This window comes from Somniosus microcephalus, chromosome 12 (genome assembly GCF_052327205.1).
Source record: "Somniosus microcephalus isolate GS21.2 chromosome 12, FLI_Smic_1.0, whole genome shotgun sequence".
NCBI lineage: Eukaryota > Metazoa > Chordata > Chondrichthyes > Squaliformes > Somniosidae > Somniosus > Somniosus microcephalus.
Genome location: NC_140998.1, coordinates 9,705,653 through 9,733,118, shown reverse-complemented (window position 1 = coordinate 9,733,118; position 27,466 = coordinate 9,705,653). Strand labels below are relative to the sequence as shown.

Here is a 27,466-nt window from a genome sequence, read left to right as displayed (position 1 = left end):
CAGGAAGGCAGATTATTATCTGAACGGCAATAGATTGGGAGGAGGGGAAGTGCAACGAGACCTGGGTGTCCTTGTGCACCAGTCGCTGAAGGTAAGCATGCAGGTGCAGCAGGCGGTTAAGAAGGCAAATGGTATGTTGGCCTTCGTAGCGAGAGGGTTCGAGTACAGGAACGAGGATGTCTTGCTGCAGTTGTACAGGGCCTTGGTGAGACCACACCTTGAGTATTGTGTGCAGTTTTGGTCGCCTTATCTGAGGAAGGATGTTCTTGCCATGGAGGAAGTGCAGCGAAGATTCACCAGGCTGATACCTGGGATGGCAGGAATGACGTATGAGGAGAGATTGGGTCGATTGGGCTTATACTCGCTGGAGTTTAGAAGAATGAGAGGGGATCTCATTGAAACTTATAAAATTCTAACAGGACTAGACAGACTAGATGCAGGAAGGATGTTCCCGATGGCCGGGGAATCCAGAACCAGGGGTCATAGTCTAAGGATAAGGGGTAAGCCATTTAGGACTGAAATGAGGATGAATTTCTTCACCCAGAGAGTGGTGAACCTGTGGAATTCTCTACCACAGAAGGCAGTTGAGGCCAATTCATTAAATATATTCAAGAAGGAGTTGGATATATTTCTTAAGGCTAAAGGGTGGCATAGTGGTTAGCACTGTTGCCTCACAGCGCCAGGGACCTGGGTTCAAATCCGGCCTCGGGTGACTGTCTGTGTGGATTTTGCACATTCTCCCCGTGTTTGCGTGGGTTTCCTCCGGGTGCTCCGGTTTCCTCCCACAGTCCAAAGATGTGCGGGTTAGGTTGCAATACAAGACCGCTCAAATTGGAGGAGAAGCATCCAGGAAGGCGCCGAATACCTCAAGTCTCTTCGCTGGGAGCAAGCGGAAGCCAAGCACAAACAGCGGAAGGAGCACACGTCAACCCAAGCACCCCACCCACTCGCCTCTTCAACCACTGTCTGCCCCACCTGTGACCAAGAGTGTAGGTCCCGCATTGGACTCATCAGTCACCTGAGAACTCATTTTTAATGTGGAAGCAAGTCATCTTCGGTGCCGAGGGACTGCCTAAGGAGAAGTTTGAGAGACTTTAATGTGCTGTTTTCTTCAGCTCATGTTTTGCACTGTTTTCTGAAGACAAGTGGGGCAGCGGGGGAGATAGTATTAATCAGCTTTCTGTATTGGCAGCATGTATTTACAACAAAGTTCTGATTGGACCCCTTGGATGACAAGACACACCCAGCAGTTTGTGGGAATGTGTAATTTGATCCATTTATTGTGACAGCCTGGCTCCAGACAGAACTCACATTGCTTACACTGCTGCTTTCAGAAAACAGACAGGGCTCACCCTCCCGGGTTAGAACCTTCTCCCCCTGCCAACAACTTCCTGATCGTCACAACCCCCCAACAACTTCCTGACCTCCTCCACTAGCCCCCCGCAAACCGAGTTCCCTGACCTCCCCCCGCAACTGAGTTCCTGATCGTATCCCCACCTCCCTAACAAGTTCCTGACCTTCTCCCTGCTCCTCCCCCACCCCCCCACCCCAATCGATGGGGCACTGTGTGTGGCCACATATTGTTAACAAGTTTATTGGGTATGAAGTGAATAGTGACAGTGTCATGACTTCCGGATTTCGTCCAGTCCAATGATGTCACTTGCTGCACACACACCGGCTTTCCAAGAAATCAACCAGGGGAGGAGAGGGAGAACGTGGTGCGGGTGTAAAGGGGGTGGGTTTGGAAGAACATGATCCACATATAACAGAGGGGGAGAACATGATCCATCTTCCCATCTTGATCACTTTCATCCATGCCCCCCGCCAATCCTATCCTCTCCTTTCCCCCCTCTCCGATCCCCTCTTCTCACCCCCCTCTGATCCCCTCTCCTCTACACCCTCCGATCCCCACTACTCTACCCCTCCAATCCCCACTCCTCTACCCCTCCAATCCCCACTCCTCTACTCCTCCAATCCCCTCTCCTCTACACCCTCCGATCCCCACTCCTCTACCCCTCCAATCCCCACTCCTCTACACCTCCAATCCCCTCCTCTACACTCTCCGATCCCCACTCCTCTACCCCTCCGATCCCCACTCCTCTACCCCTCCGATCCCCACTCCTCTACCCCTCCAATCCCCATTCCTCTACCCCTCCGATCCCCGTCCTCTACCCCTCCAATCCTCTACCCCTCCAATCCCCTCTCCTCTACACCCTCCAATCCCCACTACTCTACCGCTCCAATCCCCACTCCTCTACCCCTCCGATCCCCCTCCTCTACCCCTCCAATCCTCTACCCCTCCAATCCCCACTCCTCTACCCCTCCGATCCCCACTCCTCTACCCCCCCGATCCCCACTCCTCTACCCCTCCGATCCCCTCTCCTCTACACCCTCCGATCCCCACTACTCTACCCCTCCAATCCCCACTCCTCTACCCCTCCAATCCCCACTCCTCTACCCCTCCAATCCCCACTACTCTACCCCTCCAATCCCCACTCCTCTACCCCTTCCGATCCCCACTCCTCTACCCCCTCCGATCCCCACTCCTCTACCCCCAGCTCCGATCTCCATTCCTCTACTCCCCCTCCGATCCCCACTCCTCTACCACCCTCCGATCCCCAGTCCTCTACCCCCCTCCGATCCCCACTCCTCTACCCCCCTCCGATTCCCACTACTCCCCCTCCGATCCCCACTCCTCTACCACCCTCCGATCCCCAGTCCTCTACCCCCCTCCAACCCCCACTCCTCTACCCCCTCCAATCCCCACTCCTCTACCCCCACCTCCGATCCCCACTCCTCTACCCCCACCTCCGATCCCCACTCCTCTACCCCCAGCTCCGATCTCCACTCCTCTACTCCCCCCTCCGATCCCCACTCCTCCACTCCCAACACCTCTCTTCTCCCTCTGCTCCAATCCCCTGACCGTCTCCATAAACACATGCAGCACGAACAGGCTGAAACTTCGGCCCGGCATCTCCACCCAGTGGGTGGGTGGGGGAGAACGATCACTGCGAAATACCCTCACAGACAGTAAACGGTGTTGAAGCTCTGGCCCTGTGGCTGCAGAGCCTGAGTCTGGTCCTCATACCCAGACTCCCACCCGACTGCTCACCCTCCGATCAGACAAGGGCCCTCTCCCACCTTCCGATCCCCTCAGCTGCAACATTGGGGTGCGCATGCAGGCTCCAGTGGGGGCGGGAAGATGTTTAGGCTCTGCCCCATGTTTGTGCAAATAATCACTTTTCTGTATTGCATAATTGCTGCCTTTTACAACTTTTTTTCTTGCATGTTTCCAAAGGTGCATTTCTATTTTTTGTTTAAGAGATCTTTAAGTCATGTAACATCATACTAAAGATGCAATACCATTGGAATGCTGCCACCACACAGTATTTTTAATATACAATATAGAGGTGTTGATATCATGTAGGGGATAACATCAGGGCCTGAATAAGGCAATATCCATTTTTATTAACAATTATTCTGCAATATTTAATGCTTTAAATAGAGGCATGGCAGGGCACCTCAGTCGAATGCACATCCTGTGCCATGTGGGAACTCCAGGACGCTTCCAGTGTTCTGGACAACTACGAGTGCAGGAAGTGTCGTCAGCTGGAGGAGTTCAAGCTCCAGGTTTCAGAGCTTGTGCGGCAGCTGGCGTCACTGCGGTGCATCCGCGAGGCTGAGAGCTTTGTGGATAGCACATTTCAGGAGGTGGTCACCCCGCAGCGTAAGAGTGTGCAGGCAGAGAGCGAATGGGTCAGACAGACAGGTAGTGCAGGAGTCCCCTCAGTGCATCTATTTCTCTAACCGGTATTCATTACTCAATACTGTTCAGGGTTATGGTTCCTCTGTGGAGTACAGCCAGAGCCAAGACCACAGCACCACAGGTGGCTCAGCTGTACGGTGCGGTGGGGAGGGAAGAAAAATCGGGAAAGCAATAGTGGTAGGGGATTCGAAAGTTCGGGGAACAGATAGGTGTTTCTGCGGCCGCAGACGTGATTCCAGGATGGTATGTTGCCTCCCTGGTGCCAGGGTCAGGGATGTCACTGAGCGGCTGCAGGACATACTGAGGGGGGGAGAGTGAACAGCCAGAGGTCGAGGTCCATATAGATATCAACAACACAGGTAGAAAGTGGGATGAGGTCCTGCAGGCAGATTTTAGGGAGCTAGGAAAGAGATTAAAAAGCAGGACCTCAAAGGTAGTAATCTCCAGATTACTCCCAGTGCCACGAGCTAGTGAGTATATAGAAATAGGAGAATAGAACAGATGAATGCGTGGCTGGAGAGATGGAGCAGGAGGGAGGGCTTCAGATTCCTGGGACATTTGGATCAGTTCTGGGGGAGGTGTAAATACTGACACACTCCCGGGGAAGCCCTGTAAATACTGACACACATAGGCCTAGAAATTGGGTATAGCCCCGCTTGAGGCGTTAGAACTGGCGCTGCGCAAAGTTTATAGCCAGACGACACTTATCGCTGCCTGGCGAGATATTGGGTTGCATCGCCCCCAAAGGGGATTGAGGCGCTAACTCAGACGTTGCACGGGGCTCCTAAGGCGCAAAAGTTCAGGCGCTACCCAATATCGTCGCGGACGGGCGCAGCGCAGGTGATCTCAATTACCGGAAACCACAAGACTTCCAGGCGCCGGCCGGCTCTTAAAGGGGTGGGTCAGTCAGCCTGAGCTGCTACACTCAACGCCCTGTAGGCCTCAGAATCGGCGCTCGCCCTTCTCTGGCGCAACAAGCTTGGTGAGGATGGAGAAGGTGAGACAGAGAGCAGAGCGCTTCAGCACTGAGGCCCTGGACCACTTGGTGTCTGCAGTTGAGCGCCGTCGAGATGTTCTGTATCCTGACAATGGCAAGAGGCCGAATCAAAAGGCTTACCGGCGATCTTGGAGGGAGGTTTCTCAGAGGGTCAACTCCAACAGCTTGGCGACCAGGACCCCTGTTCAGTGCAGGAAGAAATTCAACGACCTCACTCGGGTCGTTAGGGTGAGTGTTGGTTATGCAAACTTCTGATTCCCTCCATCTGCACCTAACTTCGAGGACCCTGTTGCCATGATGCCCCAATGGCCATCTGTCAGCAAGCACCCATGGCCCTTTCTGGGCACTCACATGGACATTTCTCTCAAGGCATCATGTAAGGGCCCTTGCACCATGGGGGGCATGAGATGATCTCTCAAGGCCACATGTAAGGGCCCTTGCACCATGGGGGGCATGAGATGATCTCTCAAGGCCACATGTAAGGGCCCTTGCACCATGGGGGGCATGAGATGATCTCTCAAGGCCACATGTAAGGGCCCTTGCACCATGGGGGGCATGAGATGATCTCTCAAGGCCACATGTAAGGGCCCTTGCACCATGGGGGGCATGAGATGATCTCTCAAGGCATCATGTAAGGGCCCTTGCATCATGGGGGGCATGAGATGATCTCTCAAGGCATCATGTAAGGGCTGTTGCAACATGAGGGGCATGAGATGATCTCTCAAGGCATCATGTTACAGAACTTCCCCTTCTTTCCCCTGCAGTCCAAGCTGGCGACGATGCGGAGGGAGCAGCGTCAAACCGGTGGCGGACCTCCACAAGTGGTCACTCTCACGGATCTCGAGGAGAGAGTGCACCAGATTCTTGGAGGACGTCTGTCTGGTCCTGTAACCACTGCAGCTACCGACCCCATTCTCGACAGCGAGGGTAAGGCTCTCACCTTTTGCAACTGTCTCCTTCCACTTGGTCCCCCTGCCAGCATGCTTCCTCAGTGTGCCGCAATCTGCCATGCCTTTCCGCCAACCTGTCCTTTTGCTAAAGCCATTCTTCCACCTCCCTGCTTTCAGATGATGCATCACCAACTGGGGATCCATGCCCTGAAGCTGCCAGTGCCAGTGCCTCCGGAGTTGAGGATCAGGAGGAAGCCGGCCCATCCGCTCCAATCTCAGAGGAGCTTACACATGTACAGACTGGGGATAGTAGTTCCCTGGAGGGGAGGGGGGGGGGACTCTGATGATCAGGCAGTTGCCGGACCAAGCGGCATGCAGCAACGCAAGGGGGGTAGGCAAGTTCGGCCACCATCTCCCCGGAGGGCAAGGCAGGTAGTGATGACTGCTGCACAGAGTGCAGAGGAGGTGCATCGCCTGGCTGAAATGAGCACCCAGGCCCGGCTCAGGCACACTGAGCTGATGGCTGCAGTGGGGAGGATGCCTCAGTCAATAGAGTCACTGGCAAAGAGTGTGTTGGACTTCGGGGCAACAATGGAGAGGACTCTCCAGGGCTGCGGGGCAACAATGGACAGGACTCTCCGGGGCTTCGGGGCAACAATGGACAGGACTCTCCAGGGCTTCGGGGCAACAATGGAGAGGTCTGTCGAGGGCTTTGCACCAACAATGGAGAGGACTGTCCAGTGCTTCAAGGCCGCTATGGAAAGGACTGTTCAGGGCTTCGGACAATCCCTGGAAAGGTCTGTCCAGGGCTTGTCCGAGGCAGTGGAGCGGTCAGCACTGGCCTTGTCCGAAGCAATGGAAAGAACTGTCCAGGGCTTCTCCGAAGCACTGGCACCTGGCTCACAGGTCCTCACTGCTGCCACGCAGTCACTTGCCGGCCTCGTCCACACCCAGATTGAGACAACGCGAACTCTCACTGCAGCCACCCTATCTGCATCAGCTAGGATCATCCCGGGCCGTTCCAGTACCACACGAGGCCAGGAATCAGTGGAGCAGTCGCTTGTGGCGGTGGAGCCGAGCCGGTCCCCTCCGAGAGCCAGTGTGTCGTCCGACCATGGTGCAGGTGTCCTCTCTCGGCAGGTGACCATTGCTCATGCCACCGCTGGTACGTCTGCAGTGCAGCTGCCACCACCTGCAGTTCACACTGCTTCCAGCCATGGTCAGACCAAGCAGCCAGCCTCCGCACCCTCCAAGCCCAGAGGTCATCCAGGCCATCCATCAGGGGCTTCTGCGCTTCCAGACAGTCAGCCGGCGTCCCCCAGCCTTCACCCCACCACTGGGATTCAATTACGTAGGAGCAGCAGGGAGGGAAGGGGCCGAGCGTGAAAGAGAAGTCGTTCTCCATCAAGGGGCCAGCAGTAGAGGGAGGTCCTGAGACGTTTCTTTGGCCAAACTCAAGGAGACCCTCACCTGTTGGAATTGTTGGAAAAAGTTTGTTCAGTTTGGTGGCTTTGCCGAAGAGTTTATTGTTATTTTGTTTTTATGGTTTCTGTTGACATGACGTTGTTTTGCTGTAAGGAAAGACTTTTGTGACAATAAAGAGAAGTTTAAATGTGCTAAGGTGTACGTGAATAATTACAGCGATGCTGGCCTTCAGATGCTTTCAAACATCCAAAGTGCGCAGCAGTTAAGACACTCATCATTCCGCCAGAGGGGCCTCGAGACGACTCCTCATGAGCCAGTGACGGATGTCCTTTCCACTTTCAGGAGCCCTTCCATCTTCCTCCTCCTGCTCCTCCTCCTCCTCCTCCGCCTGCTTCTCCAGGGTCAGAGGGAAGGTGATGAATTGACGCCTTCTCCTATAAAGGGCAGCTGTAACTGAAAGGATCCGTTGCCATAAAAATTGAGGCCAACAGTCAGTTTAGCGGCCACCGACAGAGAGGTCATGCACCGTTGACGCGGCTGCAGATCCTCAGTAAGAAGGTGGCACAGCTCAGTAACAACGTCCATCCCAATTCAGAGCCTTCGCACACACTGCTCCTCCGACATGTCAAGGTATGACCCCTAAAGACCCTCGCAGCATACCCTCGGATTGGGCAACCTCCATTGCCCCTCCTCCTTCTGGCCAATCCCGGCCCTCTCTCCTGCTGTCTTTCTGCCCCTTCATAGTGTTCGGCCAGGAGCCCGTCACCCTCAAAAGCATCTCCCATTCCGATGCCAGTTGGTCAGAAGGCTGTTAGGTCTAGTGCTCCAACTGCTCCGGACAGGTTTGAGGGTCCCAAGTACTCTAATGCTAAAATCCAAAAACTCTGCTCCACAGTAGCTCCCCAACTCTCTCCACCAACGATCGCAATGAACAGGCCAAGTGGCTGAAGCTTCTATACTAGAGCTGTACCCTTTAAATAGCGCCCCCCGACTCCGAGAAGGGCCTGCTAACGCTCCTTCGAACTGTCACTAATAGCGCTAGGCATTAAGGCTCCGGGCGCCACCTAATATCCGCTCAGGCGTCCCTAAAAGGTGTTGCACGATGAAATTACGTCATTATGTGCTTGCGCTCGCGCGCAAACACTTAGCGCAGGCGTTAAATGTATAGTCAATATATGGGAGTTGTCGCTATCTTCATTGCGCCCGCCCCAACATTAGGCAACGCCCCAATTCTCGGTCTCTTAAGGCGTTAACCGCTGGCGCAAACAACCGAATTTCTAGGCCTTTGTGTTCTCCTCACAGCTTACTGTCCCACCTAGCTTTGTATCATCAGCAAACTTGGAAACATTACACTCGGTCCCTTCATCTAGGTCATTAATAGAGATTGGGGGAGAAATTCGGTTGGTAGCGCCAGCAATTAGTGCCTAAAGAGGCCGAGAAGTGGGGCACAAACCCACTAGCGCCCGGGCGCAGCAAACCCTGCGCCTCTTGCCATATTGAGTGGGCTTTTAGCGCCGGCGTTAAATCTTAGCGCCCACTCACGGGCGCAGGCAGATCATGATATAATTTCAGTGTGCAACGCCTTTTTGGCACCCCGGACCGGAAATTCAATGGCGCCCCCCTCCATTCCGCCTGTCGCTAATAAGGACTGCTTACCTGGAACGTTCCCCAGTTGCTCTCGGGCTGGGGGGGGGGGGTGCTCTTTAAAGGGGGCTGCACTGGTATAAAAGCGGCAGCCATTTTGGGAGCACAACTTCCTCGAGACTTTCACAGAGTTGCTGAGCTGCACTCTTGAGAGCCATTGCACCAGTGATGCAGTGCTGGCTGACATGTTCATAAATAAATAGACGTTTTCATTATGAACAGCTAGTTTGAGCTAGTCATTTATTCAGCCATGTGGACTAGTGTACAGACATCCATCTTGACTACTGCCTTGTGGGTCACCCACTACTAAACATACAGCTCCACCTAGTGTACCATTCTGGAATGACATGTTACTGATCATTACATCCCCCTTCCTTAGAGGTTAAACAAAATCAATATCAATCAATCATAACGACATAAACATCTTCACAACAGTCAACACATTTTCAAAGCTTTACTTTATGAACTCTAAGCTTTTCATTCTTTTATTATAGTTTTCTTTGTACTCAAAGATTAAGTCTATCAGGCTTTTTTACTTCACGTGTGGATCTTCTCAGCACAGGTAAGTCTGTTGTGTTTTCATGAGAGCCTGTATGTGTGTTTGTGTTAGATTGTTCTGGTGGTGAGTGACAAGATTCAGTTGCGGCATTGTCATCGATTTGCTCTTGGATAGTTTCTTGTGTTTTCAGGAGAGAACGGCGGTTCCTCCTGAGAATCTGTCCTTCCTCAGTTCTAACAGTGTATAACCTTGGTCCTACTTCCTCAAGAACTGTAGCTTTCCTGTTCCATGCATCTGGATCCTCAATCCTGACAACATCATCCCTTGTCAATGGTTTCAGAGTTTTGGATGACTTGTCATAGTGTGATTTCTGTTTCAGCTTTAACAGTTGAAGTCTCTGTCTCAGTTCCTTACTCTGCTTTTCTTTTGCACAGCAGGGTAGCGTGGTGCGCAACTTGCGACCCATTAGGAGTTCAGCAGGTGAAGAACCACAGTCTAAAGGGGAGGCTCGGTAGCTCAGCAGGGCAAGATAAGGATCAGACTTGCTTTCTGTTGCTTTCTTCAGTAGCTGTTTGAGATCTTGAACACCTTTCTCTGCCTTACCATTCGACTGAGCATACAGAGGACTGGATGTGATGTGTTGGAAGTCATAATGTGCTGCAAACTGTTGCCACTCCTTACAGTTGAAGCACGGACCATTGTCGCTAACGGCAATCCTGGGAATTCCATGTCTGGCGAAGATGGATTTAACATGCATTATGACACTGCTTGTTGATGTGCTTGAGAGCAGCGCCATCTCAGGATAGTTAGAATAGTAGTCAATCACTATTAGATAGTCTTTACCATTCAAATGAAAAAGGTCCATACCAACCTTTTGCCATGGTGCTGTTGGTAAGTCAGCTACTATCATTGGTTCCTTTGCTTGTTTGTTTTGGTGTTTGACATGTCTCACATATGCCTATCATGTTCTCAATGTCCTTATTTATGCCAGGCCAATAAACAGTGTCTCTTGCTCTCCTTTTGCATTTTTCAATTCCAAGGTGTCCCTCATGAATCCTTTTGAGCATGTCTTGATGTAGAGCCTGTGGAATGACTATTCTGTTCTGTTTTAGTAATAGTCCACTTGCGACACTTAACTCTGACCTCATGTGATAGTACTTTGGACAGGAACCTTTTGGCCAACCATGATGAATGTTCTCTATTACTGTTTGTAACACTGTATCTTTTACTGTTTCTTCTGCTATTTGCTTTGATTTTGTGTCTGACACGGGCAGCGCAGCAGTGACCATACTCACATGAACATCCACGTCTTCCTCAGTAGAGCTCACATGACTCATTGTGGGTGCTCGGGATAGTGCATCTGCTAACACTATGTGTTTGCCTGGTGTGTAGATCAGTTCAAAGTCATATCTTTGCAGCGTCATCATGAGTCGTTGAATCCTTGGAGACATCTCATTCAGATTTTTTTTTATGATGGCAACCAGTGGGCAGTGGTCTGTCTCAACTGTGAAGGTGGGAAGTCCATATATGTAGCCATGGAACTTTTCTAGTCCAACTAGCAAGCCTAGACATTCCTTTTCAATCTGGGCGTATCGACACTCAGAGTCAGTCATAGACCTGGAGGCATAGGCAACAGGCTTCCAATCTTCACCCTCTGCTTGTGGCAAGACCGCGCCTAGGCCATCTTTTGATGGATCCGTTGACACTTTGATTCTCTTTGTTGGGTCAAAGAAGGTGAGTACAGGTGTGGTTGTCAGCACTGTTTTGAGGTTCATCCACTCTTGTTCATGTCTTTCTGTCCATGCAAACTCATTTGTTTTATGTAGCAGGTCTCGCAGACAGGCTGTCTTGGCTGACAAGTTAGGAATGAACTTTCCAATGAAGTTTATCATCCCCATGATGCGTAGCACTCCTTTTTTGTCAGTGGGTCGGGGCATGTTGAGTATGGCGTTTACTTTTTCAATATCTGGCTCTATCCCTTTACCAGATAATCTCCGAGGAAAGTGACCTCCTGGACGACAAACTGACACTTGGCTTTGTTGAGCTTCAGTCCATTCCGGCATATGCTCTGTAGCACTTTAGTCAGTCTCTCATTGTGTTCTTTCAGTGTGGAGCCCCAGATGATGATGTCATCAACATAGACCCGAACTCCTTCCAGACCTTCAATTATGTGTTCCATCGCTCTATGAAAGATTTCAGATGCAGATATTATCCCGAAAGGCATTCTGAGGAAACAATACCTGCCAAATGGTGTGTTGAAGGTACAGTATTTGGTGCTCTCTTCATCCAGTTTTAGTTGCCAAAATCCTTGTGAGGCATCGAGCTTTGTGAAGTATCTGGCACCTGACATTTCACTGGTGATTTCTTCTCGCTTGGGAATCTGGTAGTGTTCACGTTTTATGTTTGCATTTAAGTCCTTTGGATCCATGCATACTCTTAGATCATTGTTCTTTTTCTTTACACATACCATGGAGTTAACCCAGTCTGTTGGCTCTTCGACTTTCCTGATGACTCCTAGTGTGGTCATTCTGTCCAGTTCTTTCTTGAGCCGGTCACGCAGGGGTGCTGGAACTCTTCGTGGAGCATGTACCACTGGCTGAGCATCCTCCTTTAGCTGGATCTTGTAAGTGAATGGTAGAACTCCAAATCCTTTCAACACATCCTGGAAATTACTCACTACAGAATCCACTGAGTCATCTGGTCTGCTTATGGCACAGTTTATACGGTAGACTCTCTTGACCAGTTCTAAGTCCTCACAAGCTTTGTCACCTAGTAGTGAATCAAGTCCTTCAGCCACAACAGAAAACATGAGATGATGCACTTTGTCTTTGACTGTCACTTTAAGTCTGCATACACCTAAGCTATCTATTTTCTGTCTATTATAGTTCTTCAGTAGTACTGACTTTTTCTGTATTTTGGGCTTTTCTTTCATATTTTTAATGTCGCTCATACTGATTAAGTTTGCTTTTGCCCCAGTGTCTAGTTTCAATGTAACTAATGCTCCATTTACCTGCAGTGGCATTATCCATTTGTCCTCTTTTACTGCATTAACTTTATGTTCAGCATTGTCCATTCCTGAGGGCTGCACATTTTGTGTGCTTTTCTATATTGTCACATGACACCATTCCTACAAAAAAAGTCTCACTTAAATCAGTGTCCTCAATCACATTGACTTGTTGCCCTTTCTGTTTTTACTTTTGAAAAGCATTGTTTGCCAAAGTGATTCTTTCCATTACATTTTGTGCACATTTTCCCAAACGCTGGGCATTGTCTTGACTGGTGCTGGTAACCACAGCGTTTACAATTAAAAATTCCATCCTCTGATTGCTTTGCATTTCTGTTCTGCCCATGTTTCTTCCCCTCGTAGGACACAGCACTTACAGCAGCACAGTCATTCACTACAGTCGCATTATTATTCATTTCACTGAAAGTCTTTGCATGCTGTTGAGCTAGCTCACTGGCATGGCATATTTTCACAGCATCCTCCAATGTTAGTTCGGTTTCTCTCAACAAATGTTCCCTGACTTTTTTATCATGAATACCAAACACAATCTGGTCACGAATCATGGATGATTTCAGTTCAGAGAAATTACATGTCTGTGCTTTCAGTTTCAGATCGGTCACAAAGCTATCAAAAGTCTCATTTTGCTGCTGTGTCCGTGAACGGAACACGTACCTCTCATAGGTCTCGTTCTTTTTGGGAGAACAATGTGTATCAAACTTCTTTAGCACATCGTCCATTTTTTCTCTGTCCTCCTCTTGATCAAATACAAACGTATTAAATACCTCTATCGCCTGCGGGCCTGCAACCGTGAGCAGCAACGCTATTTTCCTTGCGTCTGGCTTCGTACCGAACCCGATGGCGGCAATGTAGAGTTCGAATTGTTGTTTGAAAGTCCGCCAATTGCAGTCGACATTCCCCGTGAGTTTCAAACCCTCCGGTGGCTTCAAAGCCGCCATGTCGCGTTTCGCAATATTCAGCAGATATTACCACTTCTGGTACCATGTTATGTTCATAAATAAATAGACGTTTTCATTCTGAACAGCTAGCTTGAGCTAGTCATTTATTCAGCCATGTGGACTAGTGTACAGGCATCCATCTTGACTACTGCCTTGTGGGTCGCCCACTACTAAACATGCAGCTCCACCTAGTGTACCATTCTAGAATGACATGTTACTGATCATTACACTGGCCAGAGGAACTTCAGCCTTCTGACCATCACCTTGCTGCTGGTGAGCATTTACAACGTTAACAATTTCTTGTGCGCTATTATTATGGGGGCTGCATTGGAGGGGAACGTCCTGCTGCTGAACCATCTGGAAAGGGCACAGAGACGCAGGGAGAGGGGCAAGAATGGCCAGACGGAGGAGGGCCAACAGACGTCGCCACACCAGACCATACGCTGCCAGGGTTTTCCGACAGCAGTTCGCTTACTTGAACATGTCAGAGGAGCAGTGTCTTAGAAGGCTGCGCTTCAGAAACCAGGTGGTGACTGAGCTGTCCCACCTCCTTCAGACAGATATGCAGCCTCAGATAAGGTGCAGGACCTCTGTCGGTGGCTGTCAAGTTGACTGTTGCCCTGAATTTCTATGCGAGCGGCTCCTTTCAGGCCGCAACTGGGGACATCGCCAACAGATCGCAGTTTGCGGTGCATTGCTGCATCCGTCAAGTAACAGATGCCCTATTTTAAAGGAGGCGGCAGTACATCTCTTTCCCTGTGACACTGGAGAAGCAGCGGGAGCACGCAGAGGGCTTCGCAGCAATAGCAGACTTCCCCATGGTGCAGGGCGCCATTGACTGCACGCACGTGGCTTTGCGGGCGCCTGTTTTGAATCCAGAGGAGTTCCGCAACCGCAAGGGGTTCCATTCCTTGAATGTTCAGCTGGTCTGTGACCACCGACAGCTGATCCTCGCAGTCAATGCGCAGTTCCCTGGCAGCAGCCACGACGCCTTCATCCTGCGCCAGACTTCAGTTGCAGACCTATTCGAGGCCCCGGCTCACCCAGGAGGCTGGCTTCTCGGTGACAAGGGCTATCCTCTGTGCCCATGGCTGATGACCCCGCTCCATTCGCCCAGCACCCCTGCTGAAGAGCGCTACAATGCGAGCCATCAGGCGACGAGGAACATTGTGGAGCGCACATTCGGTGTGCTGAAGCAGCGGTTCCGCTGTCTGGACCATTCCGGAGGCGCCTTGCAGTACTCACCAGAGTGAGTCTCCCACTTCGTGGTTGTCTGTTGCATGCTGCATAACCTCGCCATCCTACGCACCCAGCCAATGCCACCAGACATTGAAGCACCAGCGGAGGAGGAGGAGGAGGACCAAGATGGGAGGGAGGTACAAACTGGAAGGGCCGTCCGTCAGAGGCTGATAACAAGCCGTTTCTAGGCCCCTTTGACGGAATGCTTGGTGCCATTCGAAGAGCAGGAATGGAACCGTTCGGATAACCCAAAGCCTATGAAGGGCAGTATGAATGTAAATAGCAGACATGGCCAATGTAAATAAAAAAAGTTGTTTATTTTGCAAAATGTGCTTCCTTCCAACATGACAAAGCAATGGCTACAGAAAGCAAAAGTAACACACTAACACTTAAGTGTATCGCACACCCGGGAGACTATCCAAAACATTACTAACATTCAGACCAGCATCCACGGCCTTGATTTCTACAAATAAGACGTCTCAGCAGCACCTTCTACTCTTTCCCCCTTGATGGTGATCTACTTCTCTTGCGAGATCGGCCCCTTCCCTCCCTGCAGCTCCTCCGTAATGGGACCCCAGTGGCTGCATCAAGGCTGGGGGAGGCCTGCTGGCTATCCGAAAGCGCAGATGCCCCTGAGGGACGTCCTGGACGACCTCTGGCCTTGCAGAGCCCGGATGCTGACTGCTCCAACTGTGCATGGGTGGAAGCAGTCTGTCCTGCAGGTGGTGGCAGCTGCAGTGGAGACGTGCCAGCGGTGGCATCAGGAATGCTGACATCCTGAGAGCGGACAGCAGCTCCCTGGTCGACCGACACACTGGCACTCTGACGGGGCAGCACCGCAGCATGCGCACCAATCGGCTGGTCCACAGATTGATGCCCTGCTGTGGTGCTGCAAGGGCCCCGGGTAATGCCGCCTGATCCAGCGAGGGTGGCAGCAGTCATTGGTCGCGTGGCCTCAATATGCGTCTGCATGAGACCAGCGAGTGGCTGCGTGGCAGCACTCAGCACTTGCGTGGCAGGTGCCAGTGCTACAGTGAAGCCCTGGACAGTCCTTTCCAGTGCTTCGCTGAAGGCCAGGACAGTCCTTTCCACTGCTTCGGTGAAGCCCTGGACAGTCCTTTCCAGTGATGACCCGATGCCCTGGACAGTCTTTTCCAGTGCTGCCCCGAAGCTGTGGACAGTCCTTTCCAGTGATGTCCCGATGCCCTAGACAGTCCTTTCCAGTGCTGCCCCGAAGTCCTGGACAGTCCTTTCCAGTGCTGCCCCAAAGTCCTGCGCACTCCTTGCCTGTGCTGCCCCGAAGTCCTGCGCACTCCTTGCCTGTGCTGCCCCGAAGTCTTGGACACTCCTTGCCAGTGTCTCGATGGATTCAGGCATCCTTGCCACTGCAGCCATGAGCTCAGTGTGCCTGAGCCGAGCCTGGGCGCTCATTTCTGCGAGGGAACGCACCTCTTCTGTGCTCTGTGCAGCAGTACTCGCGGCCTGACTTGCCCTCCGGGGAGACGGCCCCCGAGCTTCCCTACCCCCCTTGCGTTGCTGCAGCCCGCTGGTTCCTGGAACTGCTTCCTCCTCAGAGCATTCCCCCCCGCTCCCCTCCAGGGAAGTAGTCTCCCCAGTCTGCAGAGGGGCTGGCTCGCCTGAGGGTGGCAGGGATGGTCTGGCTTCCTCCTGCTCGTCGCCTCCGGAGTCAGTGGCAGTGGCAGCTTGAGGGCCCGGCTCCCGAGCTGGTGGTGCAGCATCTGAAAGCAGGGAGGTTGAAGAGTGGCTTTAGCGAAAGGACAGGGTGGCAGCAAGGGATGCATGAGTGCTGCAATGCTCTGACATGGGTCCAGAGTGAAAAAGCATGCTGGTGGGGGGAACAAGTGAAAGGAGAGAGTTCAAAAAGGTGATAGCCTTACCATCGCTGTGCACAATGGGGTCGGCAGCTCCAGTGGTGACAGGACCAATCATCCAGTCTCCAACAATCTGGTGGACTCATTCCTCCAGGTCCGTCAGTGTCTGCAGCTGAGGAGGGCCTCCTCCGGTACGAAGCTGCTCCCTCTGGTTCCTGGCCAGCTTGGCCTGCAGGAGAAAGGACGGGAAGTGATGAAACATGCTGGCCTGAGCTGACATCACATGCCCCCCATGGTAGAATAGCCTTTACATTATGCATTGAGCTGACATCACATGCCCCCCATGGTAGAATAGCCCTTACATTATGCATTGAGCTGACATCACATGCCCCCCGTGGTAGAATAGCCCTTACATTATGCATTGAGCTGAATGTGCATGTGTGTTTCCAGAAAGGGCCATGGGTGCTGGCTGACAGATGGCCATTGGGGCTTCGCGCACCCTCTGGCCATAATGTCAGGTGCAGATGGAGGGATGAAGAAGATTGCGAAAAAGGCACTCACCCTAACGACCCGAGTGAGGTCGTTGAACTTCTTCCTGCATTGCACAGGAGTCCTGGGCACCACGCTGCTTGAGGTGACTCTTTGACAAACTTCCCTCCAAGCCCTGCGTTACTCGCTCTGATGAGGCCTCCTGCCATTGTCGGGGTACAGCACAGCTCGCCGGCGCTCCACTTCGCCAACCAAAGCATCCAATGCCCCATCAGTAAAGCGCTCCGCTCTCTGCCTCACCCTCTCCATATGTTCAAAGTTTGGAACGCCACAGAAAGCACAGCGCCGATTTTGAGGCCTACAAGGCGCAGAGTGTGGCTGCTGATCCTAATTGACCCGCCCTTTTAAGAGCTGGCCGGCGCCAGCATGTCTCGGGGTAATCGATTATTGACAGCACCTGCGCTGCGCCCGGCCGCCGACATATTGAGTAGCGCCGCCAGGTTAGCGCCTTAAGATTCCCGTGCAGCGCCTGAATCAACGCCGCAATCACCTTTAGGGGCGCAGCAACCCAATATCGCTCAAGGTGGTGATAAGTTGCGCCTGGCGATAAAATTTGCACAGCGCCAATTCTAGCGCCCCAAACGGGGCTATACCCAATTTCTCCCCCATTGTAAATAACTGAAGCCCCAACACTGATCCTTGCGGCACCCCACTAGTTACAGCCTGCCAACCTGAAAAAGATCCGTTTATCCCTACTCTCTGTTTTCTGTCCGTTAACCAATCCTCTATCCATGCTACTATATTACCCCCAACCCCATGAGCCCTAATCTTGTGTAATAACCTTTTATGTGGCACCTTATCAAATGCCTTTTGGAAATCCAAATATACTACATCCACTGGTTCCCCTTTATCTACCCTGCTAGTTACATCCTCAAAAAGCTCTAATAAATTTGTCAAACATGATTCCCCTTTCATAAAACCATGTTGACTCTGCTTAATCATGTTATGATTTTCTAAGTGCCCTGATACCACTTCCTTAACAATGGATTCCAGCATTTTCCCGATGACTGATGTCAGGCTAACTGGCCTGTAGTTCCCTGTTTTCTCTCTCCCTCCTTTCTTGAATAGTGGTGTTACATTTGTGACCTTCCAACCCGCTGGGACCATTCTAGAATCTAGGGAATTTTGGAAGATCAAAACCAATGCATCCACTATCTCTTCACCACCTCTTTTATAACTCTAGGATGCAGGCCGTCAGGTCCAGGGGATTTGTCGGCTTTTAGTCCCATTAGTTTCTCTAGTACTTTTTCTCTACTTAAATTAATTACATTAAGTTCCTCACCCTCATTAGACCCTTGGTTCCCCACCATTTTTGGTATGCTTTTTGTGTTTTCTACTGTGAAGACAGATACTAAATATTTGTTTAAAGTTTCTGCCATTTCCTTATTCCCCATACTAAGGACTAGCTGAAGTGCTCTTGCAGAGAGCCGGCATAGGCTCAACGGGCCGAATGGCCCCTTCTGTGCTGTAACCATTCTATGATTCTATGCTTTGACTTTTGCATTTCACAACGTTGTCTATTATTCTGTGAGAATTGTAAACAAGTGACCTTTATACTTATACTTGATCAGAGAGAGCCAGCATGGATTTCTGAAAGGTAGGTCATGTCTGACAAACCTGTTTGAATTTTTTGAAGAGGTGACTAAAGTAGTGGACAGTGGGATGTCTATGGATGTTATTATATGGACTTCCAGAAGGCATTTGATAAGAGAGTGTTAGCTGAAGTTGAACCTCATGGAATGGAGGGCAAATTATTGACCTGGTTTGGATGAGCGGCAGAAGACAGAGAGTAGGAATAATGGGCAGGCACTCTAATCGGCAGGACGTGACTAGCGGTGTCCCACAGGGATCTGTGTTGGGGTCCTTACCAATTCACTGAATTTATTAATGACTTAGATGATGGGATAGGAAGCTACATATCCAAATTTCTCAATGATACAAAGATAAGCATCGTTGTAGGTAGTGTAGATGGAAGCATAAAATTACAAAGATATTAATAGATTAATAGATTATAAGTGAATGGGCAAAACTGTAGTAAATGTATTTCAATGCAGGCAAGTGTGTGGACATCCACTTTGGACCTAAAAAGGATAGAACAAGGTACTTTCTAAATGGTGAAAGGCTAGAAGTAGTGGAGGTCCAAAAAGACTTAGGGATCCATGTACATAGCTCATTAACATGTCATGGACAGGTACAAAAATAATCAAAAAGGCTAATGGAATGCTGGCCTTTATATCTAGAGGACTAGAATACAAGGGGTCAGAAGTCATGCTACAGCTGTACAAAACCCTGGTTAGACCACACCTGGAGTACTGTGTTCAGTTCTGGGCACCACACCTTAGGAAGGATAGATTGGCCTTGGAGGGAGTGCAGCGTAGATTTACTAGAATGATACCCGACTCCAAGGGATAAATTACGAGAAGAGGTTATACAAACTAGGGTTGTATTCCCTGGAATTTGGAAGATTAAGGGGTGATTGATCAAACATACGAACATACATACGAACATACGAATTAGGAGCAGGAGTCGGCCACTCGGCCCCTCGAGCCTGCTCCGCCATTCAATAAGATCATGGCTGATCTGATTACTTCACATTCCCGCCTACCCCCGATAACCTTTCACCCCCTTGCTTATCAAGAATCTATCTACCTCTGCCTTAAAAATATTCAAAGACTCTGCTTCCACCGCCCTCTGAGGAAGAGAGTTCCAAAGACTCACGACCCTCTGAGAAAAAATTTCTCCTCATCTCTGTCTTAAATGGGCGACCCCTTATTTTTAAACAGTGACCCCTAGTTCTAGATTCTCCCACAAGAGGAAACATCCTCTCCACATCCACCTTGTCAAGACCCCTCAGGATCTTGTATGTTTCAATCAAGTCACCTCTTACTCTTCTAAACTCCAGCAGATACAAGCTGTGGTAAACCACTGTTATTGTTTTCATTGTTGTTCACTACTGTTATCGTTATTGCACACTGTTACCTCTTGCTACTCACTGTGTACCAATGCATGCCTCAGCTGGCTCCGCCTACATGACCTGGTATAAAGGTGGCTGCCCGGCAACCCACTTCCTTCTTGGAACCAGTCGTCCACAAGAGGCATGCTCTGTTCTTTAGTTAATAAAAACCTTTTCATTACTTTCCTAATTCACCGCCTTTTATGGAGTAATTGATAAGCGTATCAATTTTATTAACTAAAAGTAAAATGTCCGGAACTGAGCAGCAACAACAGCAGGCGTTGCTGCGAGCCCTCAGACCAGCATGCCTGGACCTCGACCCCCAAGCGGCGGGTTCATCTACCAATTTCGAACACTGGCTGAGCTGCTTTGAATCCTTCTTAGAAGCCTCCGCCGTGACATCGGAGGAGAACAAATTAAAAGTCCTGACCGCCCAGGTGAGCCCTCAAGTATATACACTCATCCGGGACGCTACTACGTACACGGCGGCTCTCGACCTGCTAAAAGGGCAATACACGCGCCCAGTGAATACGATTTACGCCAGACACCTCCTGGGATCCCGCAGCCAGCAACCGGGGGAATCGGTAGAGGCATTTTTACGTGCGTTACAGACGCTCTGCAGGGACTGCGACTGTAAGGCGGTAACGGCTGCGGCGCACGCGGAGGGACTTACCTGTGATGCCTTCGTTAAGGGCCTCCAGTCCGACTACTCCCGGCAGAGACTGCTCGAAAGCAAGGAGCTCGACCTGAAGACGGCCGTAGCCCTCGCGCTCTCACTAGATGCGGCCCACCGAAACCTCGAAGCATACGCAGGTAACGGGGCCGCGCCATGGTCATCGCGACCTTGGGACATGGGACCGCCGCCCCCGGTACCAACTACTGCAGCGATGTCCCGAAAGCAACCGGGACCGCCGCCCCCGGTACCAACTACTGCAACGATGTCCCGTAACCAGGCCCAAAAATGCTATTTCTGTGGCCAGTTAAAACACCCCAGAGCGCGCTGCCCGGCGAAGACCGCTACCTGCTCTGGCTGCGGGAAGAAAGGCCATTACGCCAACGCCTGCAGAGGGAAACCCGCGAACGCCAGCAGCACCGCGTGTGAACCGTGGGGGCAGCCATCTTCTCCGCCATTTTGTGCACCTCCGGCCGCGTGGGGATCGGAATCATGGCCGCCGCCATTTTGCCCGCCGCACTCAACCGCCAATTTGTCTCCGGACTCGACCACCGTCTCGTCGGACGACCATATCAGCTCACTCAGCCATACACTGGCCTCCGTTACGCTGGATCAAGCCCTCCCTCATCATCTGTCCAGGTCCATGATGGACATTACGGTAAACGGCCGCGCCACTACTTGCCTGTTTGACAGCGGGAGCACGGAGTTTTATTCACCCCGACACGGTGCGTAGCCACTCCCTCACGGTCCTGCCAACGCGCCATCGGATTTCTATGGCGTCCAAGTCCCATTCAACGGACGTCGGCGGCTACTGTGTGGTGACCCTTTCGGTTAGGGGCACTGAATATAAAAATTTTAAACTTCTTGTCCTGCCCCGTCTTTGCACTGCCATTCTGCTAGGGTTGGATTTTCGGTGCCACCTCAAAAGTGTCACATTGGCATACGGTGGACCCCTTCCCCCACTCACAGTCTGCAACCAACAGCTTTTAAATCGCCCGCCGCGCACCACTTGCAGCCTTTCCACACTCAAAGTCCCCCCCCTCCCTTGTTCGCTAACCTCACCCGCGACTGTAAACCCATCGCTACCAAGAGCAAGCGGTACAGCGCCGGGGACAGAGCTTTTATTAGCGCTGAGGTGGAGCGACTCCTGAAGGAGGGCATTATCGAAGGGAGCACCAGCCCATGGCGAGCCCAGGTTGTAGTCGTTAAGACCGCCGATAAACGCCGCCTGGTCATCGACTACAGCCAAACCATAAACCGGTACGCCCAGCTGGACGCATACCCCCTTCCCCGCATATCTGATATGGTCAATCAGATTGCGCAATACAGGGTATTCTCCACCATTGACCTTAAGTCAGCATACCACCAACTCCCTATCCGCCATGAGGACCGCCAGTATACTGCCTTCGAGGCAAACGGCCGCCTCTACCACTTCCTTAGGGTCCCCTTCGGCGTCACCAACGGGGTTTCGGTCTTCCAAAGGGAGATGGACCGGATGGTTGACCAGAACGCGCTGCAGGCCACCTTTCCCTATCTGGATAACGTCACCATCTGCGGCCACGACCAGCAGGACCATGACGTTAATCTAGCGAAATTCCTCCGTACGGCCCAGCGGCTGAATCTAACATACAATAAAGAGAAATGTATGTTTCACACCATGCGCCTTGCCATCCTCGGCTGCGTAGTGGAGAACGGAGTCATCGGGCCCGACCCCGACAGAATGCGCCCCCTTATGGAGCTCCCCCTCCCCCACTGCCTAAAAGCACTGAAGAGATGCCTGGGGTTTTTCTCTTACTATGCTCAGTGGGTGCCCAACTATGCGGACAAAGCCAGACCACTCATCAAGTCCACCTCCTTCCCCCTGACATCAGAGGCGGGTGCTGCCTTCACTCTTATCAAGAGTGATATTGCGAAGGCCACAATGCACGCAGTGGATGAGTCCATCCCTTTCCAAGTGGAGAGCGATGCATCCGACTTCGCCCTAGCTGCAACCCTTAACCAGGCGGGGAGACCCGTAGCCTTTTTCTCAAGGACCCTCCAGGGCCCCGAGATTCGACACTCCTCTGTCGAAAAGGAGGCCCAGGCTATTGTGGAAGCGGTGCGACACTGGAGGCATTACCTGGCCGGAAAACGATTTACCCTTCTCACTGACCAGCGTTCAGTTGCTTTTATGTTCAATAATAAGCAGAGGGGCAAAATCAAGAACGACAAGATCTTGAGGTGGAGAATTGAACTTTCCACCTACAATTACGATATCTTGTACCGGCCCGGGAAACTCAATGAGCCCCCAGATGCTCTATCACGAGGTACATGCGCCAACGCGCAAGTTGATAGACTGCGGACCCTCCACAATGACCTCTGCCACCCCGGGGTCACCAGATTCTGCCACTTCATTAAGTCCCGCAACCTGCCCTACTCCATTGAGGAGGTCAGAACTATGACCAGGAACTGCCAAATCTGTGCCGAATGCAAACCGCATTTTTATAGGCCAGACAGAGCAAGCCCGATCAAGGCCACTCGCCCCTTCGAGCGCTTGAGCATCGACTTTAAGGGGCCCCTCCCTTCCTCTGACCGCAACGTGTACTCCCTCAACATTGTTGATGAGTACTCCCGTTTCCCGTTTGCCATCCCTTGCCCAGACATGACCAGTACCATGGTCATCAAATGTCTGAATGACCTCTTCGCCTTGTTCGGGTTCCCCAGCTATATACATAGCGACCGGGGCTCATCTTTCATGAGCGACGAACTTCGTCAGTACCTGCTCGCGAGAGGTATTGCTACGAGCAGGACCACCAGCTACAACCCCCGGGGGAACGGCCAGATGGAAAGAGAGAACGCGACGGTTTGGAAGGCCGTCCTCTTAGCCTTAAAATCTAAGGGCCTTCCGACCTCTCGCTGGCAGGAGGCCCTCCCTGCGGCGCTTCACTCCATCCGGTCACTGCTTTGTACTGCCACTAATGCCACCCCTCATGAGCAAATGTTCATTTTCCCCAGGAAGTCCACACCGGGAACCTCGCTACCGACATGGCTGACTTCTCCTGGGCCCGTCCTACTGCGGAGGCACGTGAGGACCCATAAAACGGACCCCCTGGTCGAGAGGGTGAACCTCCTACACGCCAACCCCCAGTATGCCTACGTGGCATACCCAGACGGGCGGGAGGACACGGTCTCCATACGAGACCTCGCACCCTCGGGCGCCCCTGAATCACCACCGTTATTATCCACCACTTCTCCCAACCCAACCCCTGTAGACGGCATGCCGGAGCCCCAGGACCCTTCGTCGACCACTCAGACACCAGACTCGACGTTGGATACTGCAGCACTGCCGCCGCTGCTACGACGATCAGGACGGCATACAAGGCCTCCTGATAGACTTACCTACACGAACTTTTAGTACACTTCACCCCGCCGGACTCAATTTTAAACAAGGGGTGAATGTGGTAAACCACTGTTATTGTTTTCATTGTTGTTCACTACTGTTATCGTTATTGCACATTGTTACCTCTTGCTACTCACTGTGTACCAATGCATGCCTCAGCTGGCTCCGCCTACATGACCTGGTATAAAGGTGGCTGCCCGGCAACCCACTTCCTTCTTGGAACCAGTCGTCCACGAGAGGCATGCTCTGTTCTTTAGTTAATAAAAACCTTTTCATTACTTTCCTAATTCACCGCCTTTTATGGAGTAATTGATAAGCGTATCACAAGCCTAGCCTGTTCAACCTTTCCTCATAAGACAACCCGCCCATTCCAGGTATTAGTCTAGTAAACCTTCTCTGAACTGCTTCCAATGCATTTATATCGTTCCTTAAATAAGGAGACCAATACTGTACACAGTACTCCAGGTGTGATCTCACCAACGCCCTGTATAACTGAAGCATAACCTCTCTACTTTTGTATTCAATTCCCCTCGCAATAAACGATAAAATTCCATTCGCTTTCCTAATTACTTGCTGTACCTGCGATTCATGCACTAGGACACCCAGATCCCTCTGCATCTCAGAGCTCTGCAATCTCTCACCATTTAGATAATATGCTTCTTTTATATTCTTCCTGCCAAAATGGACAACTTCACATTTTCCCACATTATACTCCATTTGCCAGATCTTTGCCCACTCACTTAACCTATCTATATCCCTTTGTAGCCTCCTTATGTCCTCTTCATAATTTACTTTCCTACCTATCTTTGTGTCATCAGCAAATTTAACAACCATACGTTCAGGTCCCTTCATCCAAGTCATTTATATAAATTGTAAAAAGTTGAGGCCCCAGCACTGATCCCTGTGGCACACCACTCGTTACATCTTGCCAATCAGAAAATGACCCATTTATGCCTACTCTCTGTTTCCTGTTAGCTAGTCAATCTTCTATCCATGCCAATATGTTACCCCCTACACCATGAGCTTTTATTTTCTGCAATAATCTTTGATGTGGCACCTTATCAAATGCCTTCTGGAAATCTAATACAGTACATCCACCGGTTCCCCTTTATCCACAGCACATGCTATTTCCTCAAAGAACTCCAATAAATTGGTTAAACATGATTTCCCTTTCACAAAACCATGTTGACTCTGCCTGATTACTTTGAAATTTTCTAAGTGCCCTGCTATAATGTCTTTAATAATAGCTTCTAACATCCTCCCTATGACAGATGTTAAGCTAACTAGCCTGTAGTTTCCTGCTTTCTGTTTCCCTCCCTTTTTGAATAAAGGAGTTACATTCGCTATTTTCTAATCTAAATAGAACCTTCCCCGAATCTAGGGAATTTTGGAAAATTAAAACCAACACATCAACTATCTCATTAGCCGCTTCTTTTAAGACCCTAGGGTGAAGTCCATCAGGACCCGGGGACTTGTCAGCCCGCAGCTCCAACAATTTGCTCAGTACCACTTCCCTGGTGATTGTAATTTTCTTGAGTTCCTCCCTCCTTTCCATTTCCTGATTTACAGCTATTTCTGGGATGTTACTTGTATCCTCTATAGTGAAGACCGATGCCAAATACATGTTCAATTCAACTACCATCTCCTTATTTTCCATGATTAATTCCCCAGACTCACTTTTTCTTGGACCAATACTCACTTTGTTAACTCTTATTTTTTAAATATCTATAGAAGTTTTCATGCTATTAAAGGGAACTGATAGGGTAGATAGAGATATTTCCACTGGTTGGGAAGTCTAGGACTAGGGTATGTAGCCTAAAAGTTAGAGCCAGGCCTTTCCAGAGTGAAGTTAGGAAACACTTCTACACGCAAGGGGTGGGAGAAGTTTGGAACTCTCTTCTGCAAATGGCAGTTGATGCTAGATCAATTGTTAATTTTAAATCTGAGATTGATAAATTTCTGTTAACCAAAGGTATTAAGGGATATGGGGCAAAGGCAGGTATATGGAGTTAGGTCACAGATCAGCTATAATCTCACTGAATGGGGGAACAGGCTTGAGGGGCTAAATGGCCTCCTCCTGTTCCTATATATATTCCTTTGCTTATGTTTTTCAATTTTCTCACCATTTTTTAAAGCTGTGAATACACAGCAAAATGCACCAATTGGAGGTGGATATATGGTATTTCAGAGTGCTGGGGAAGGTGAATGGGGTTTCGTCCGACTTGTAATCAGTGTACGCTTCCTGCCCGCCATATTGGAGGCTTTGGCAGCTGTGTAGCGCTCAAAAAAACAGCTGCTGCATGGCCGAATTTCTAGGCATTTAACTGTGCTCTATATCATATTCCATATTTGTTCTGTCCTACTTAATCCTATTTGTTTTTACTTAAACTTGAACTTTGTTCAATTGAGATCTACAATATACTCTTCTATTTAAAAAAGCTTCCTTTTCTGTATAAGTTTAAATATCTTTTACTTTTTTTGTTCTCACTTCTTGCTCATTTTGGAGATAAAAGCTTAAAAAAAAAAAAAATTTGCTTGGCAAACAAATGGAGCCAAAGACTAGTCTTTAAAACGGGTTGAATGGCAAAGACCTGAATGTTGACAGCATCTATTTCTAATACTGCAACTTTTGCATCAAACAGGGGCACTGCCAATGGTCAGGAGAACTCATTCGCAGCCCCAGATTATAAAGCACGCCCAACATAAACTTTCCATAATACATTTCAAGGATACATTATAAAACAAAAAGGATCTACTTAAACCTTCATTATTCCATATGCAGTAATAACATAAAATATATTTCAACTGAAAACAGAACATATGATAAAGGGGACTGTGATAATAATAACTTCCGGGAAGTTATGTCATCACTTACTGTGAACTATGAACTATGAACTGTGTACATACCTCACTTCCTGTCATGTCACTTCCTGTTGGACTGGTATAAACACTGGTCTGTTCAGTATTGTAAGAGGCTTCTACCAGAGGCATGGTAAAGACCTCTCTTGTATATAGTGTGTTTATAAGTTACTTAAAGCTTACTTTAAAGTTACTTGATGGTAAGACTCCTTTTTCTTACATCAATTTAAGTAACTTAATATTTACACTCTCAAATACTAGACCTTCGGACAAACTCGGAGTTAAGGATCCAGGGAACCACCCATCATGGAGAGAATCCTTAGACCTATTTGTCTGGACTTGGACCCGAATACACCAGCAGCTGGCAGGGTATGGAAGCATTGGTACTGTACTTTTGAGAATTTTCTGGATGAATGTGAAGCGGATGCTCCTGCTAGATTGAGGATACTTATCAATTATGTGACCCCAAAAGTGTTCGAATATGTTGATGAATGGGATAATTACGATGAGGTGATTCGGGCACTTAAGAAACTGTATGCCAAGACCCCAAATGAGGTCTATGCTAGACATCTACTGGCCACAGCCCAACAAGGGCCAGGGGAATCAATTGACGAATTCCTGCAAGAACTTCGCAGGCTCAGCATAGATTGTAACTTTCAGGCAGCCTTAGCTGAGCTGTACCGAATGAAATGATTCGTGATGCTTTCATCTGCGGGGTTGCCTCTCCATTTATACGCCAGCGTCTACTAGAAAGTAAAACACTTGAGCTACAAAAAGCTTTTGACCTAGCTTGTTCTCTGG

General features: G+C 50.1%; 1 protein-coding gene across 2 annotated transcripts in view; it reads right to left on the bottom strand.

Moving 5' to 3' along the window:
- Window positions 1–27,466, bottom strand: part of LOC147109018 (heat shock-related 70 kDa protein 2-like) — a 49,028-nt gene that overhangs the window by 6,400 nt on the left and 15,162 nt on the right. The window contains exon 2 of one of the 2 annotated variants that reach the window (XM_086002578.1): window positions 16,319–16,481. The exons of the other annotated variant lie outside the window; for it this stretch is intronic. Coding sequence (XP_085858704.1) covers window positions 16,319–16,370 — 52 coding nt within the window. The 5' untranslated portion in view covers window positions 16,371–16,481. The remainder of the gene's footprint in view (window positions 1–16,318; window positions 16,482–27,466) is intronic. 2 annotated transcript variants of the gene reach the window in all.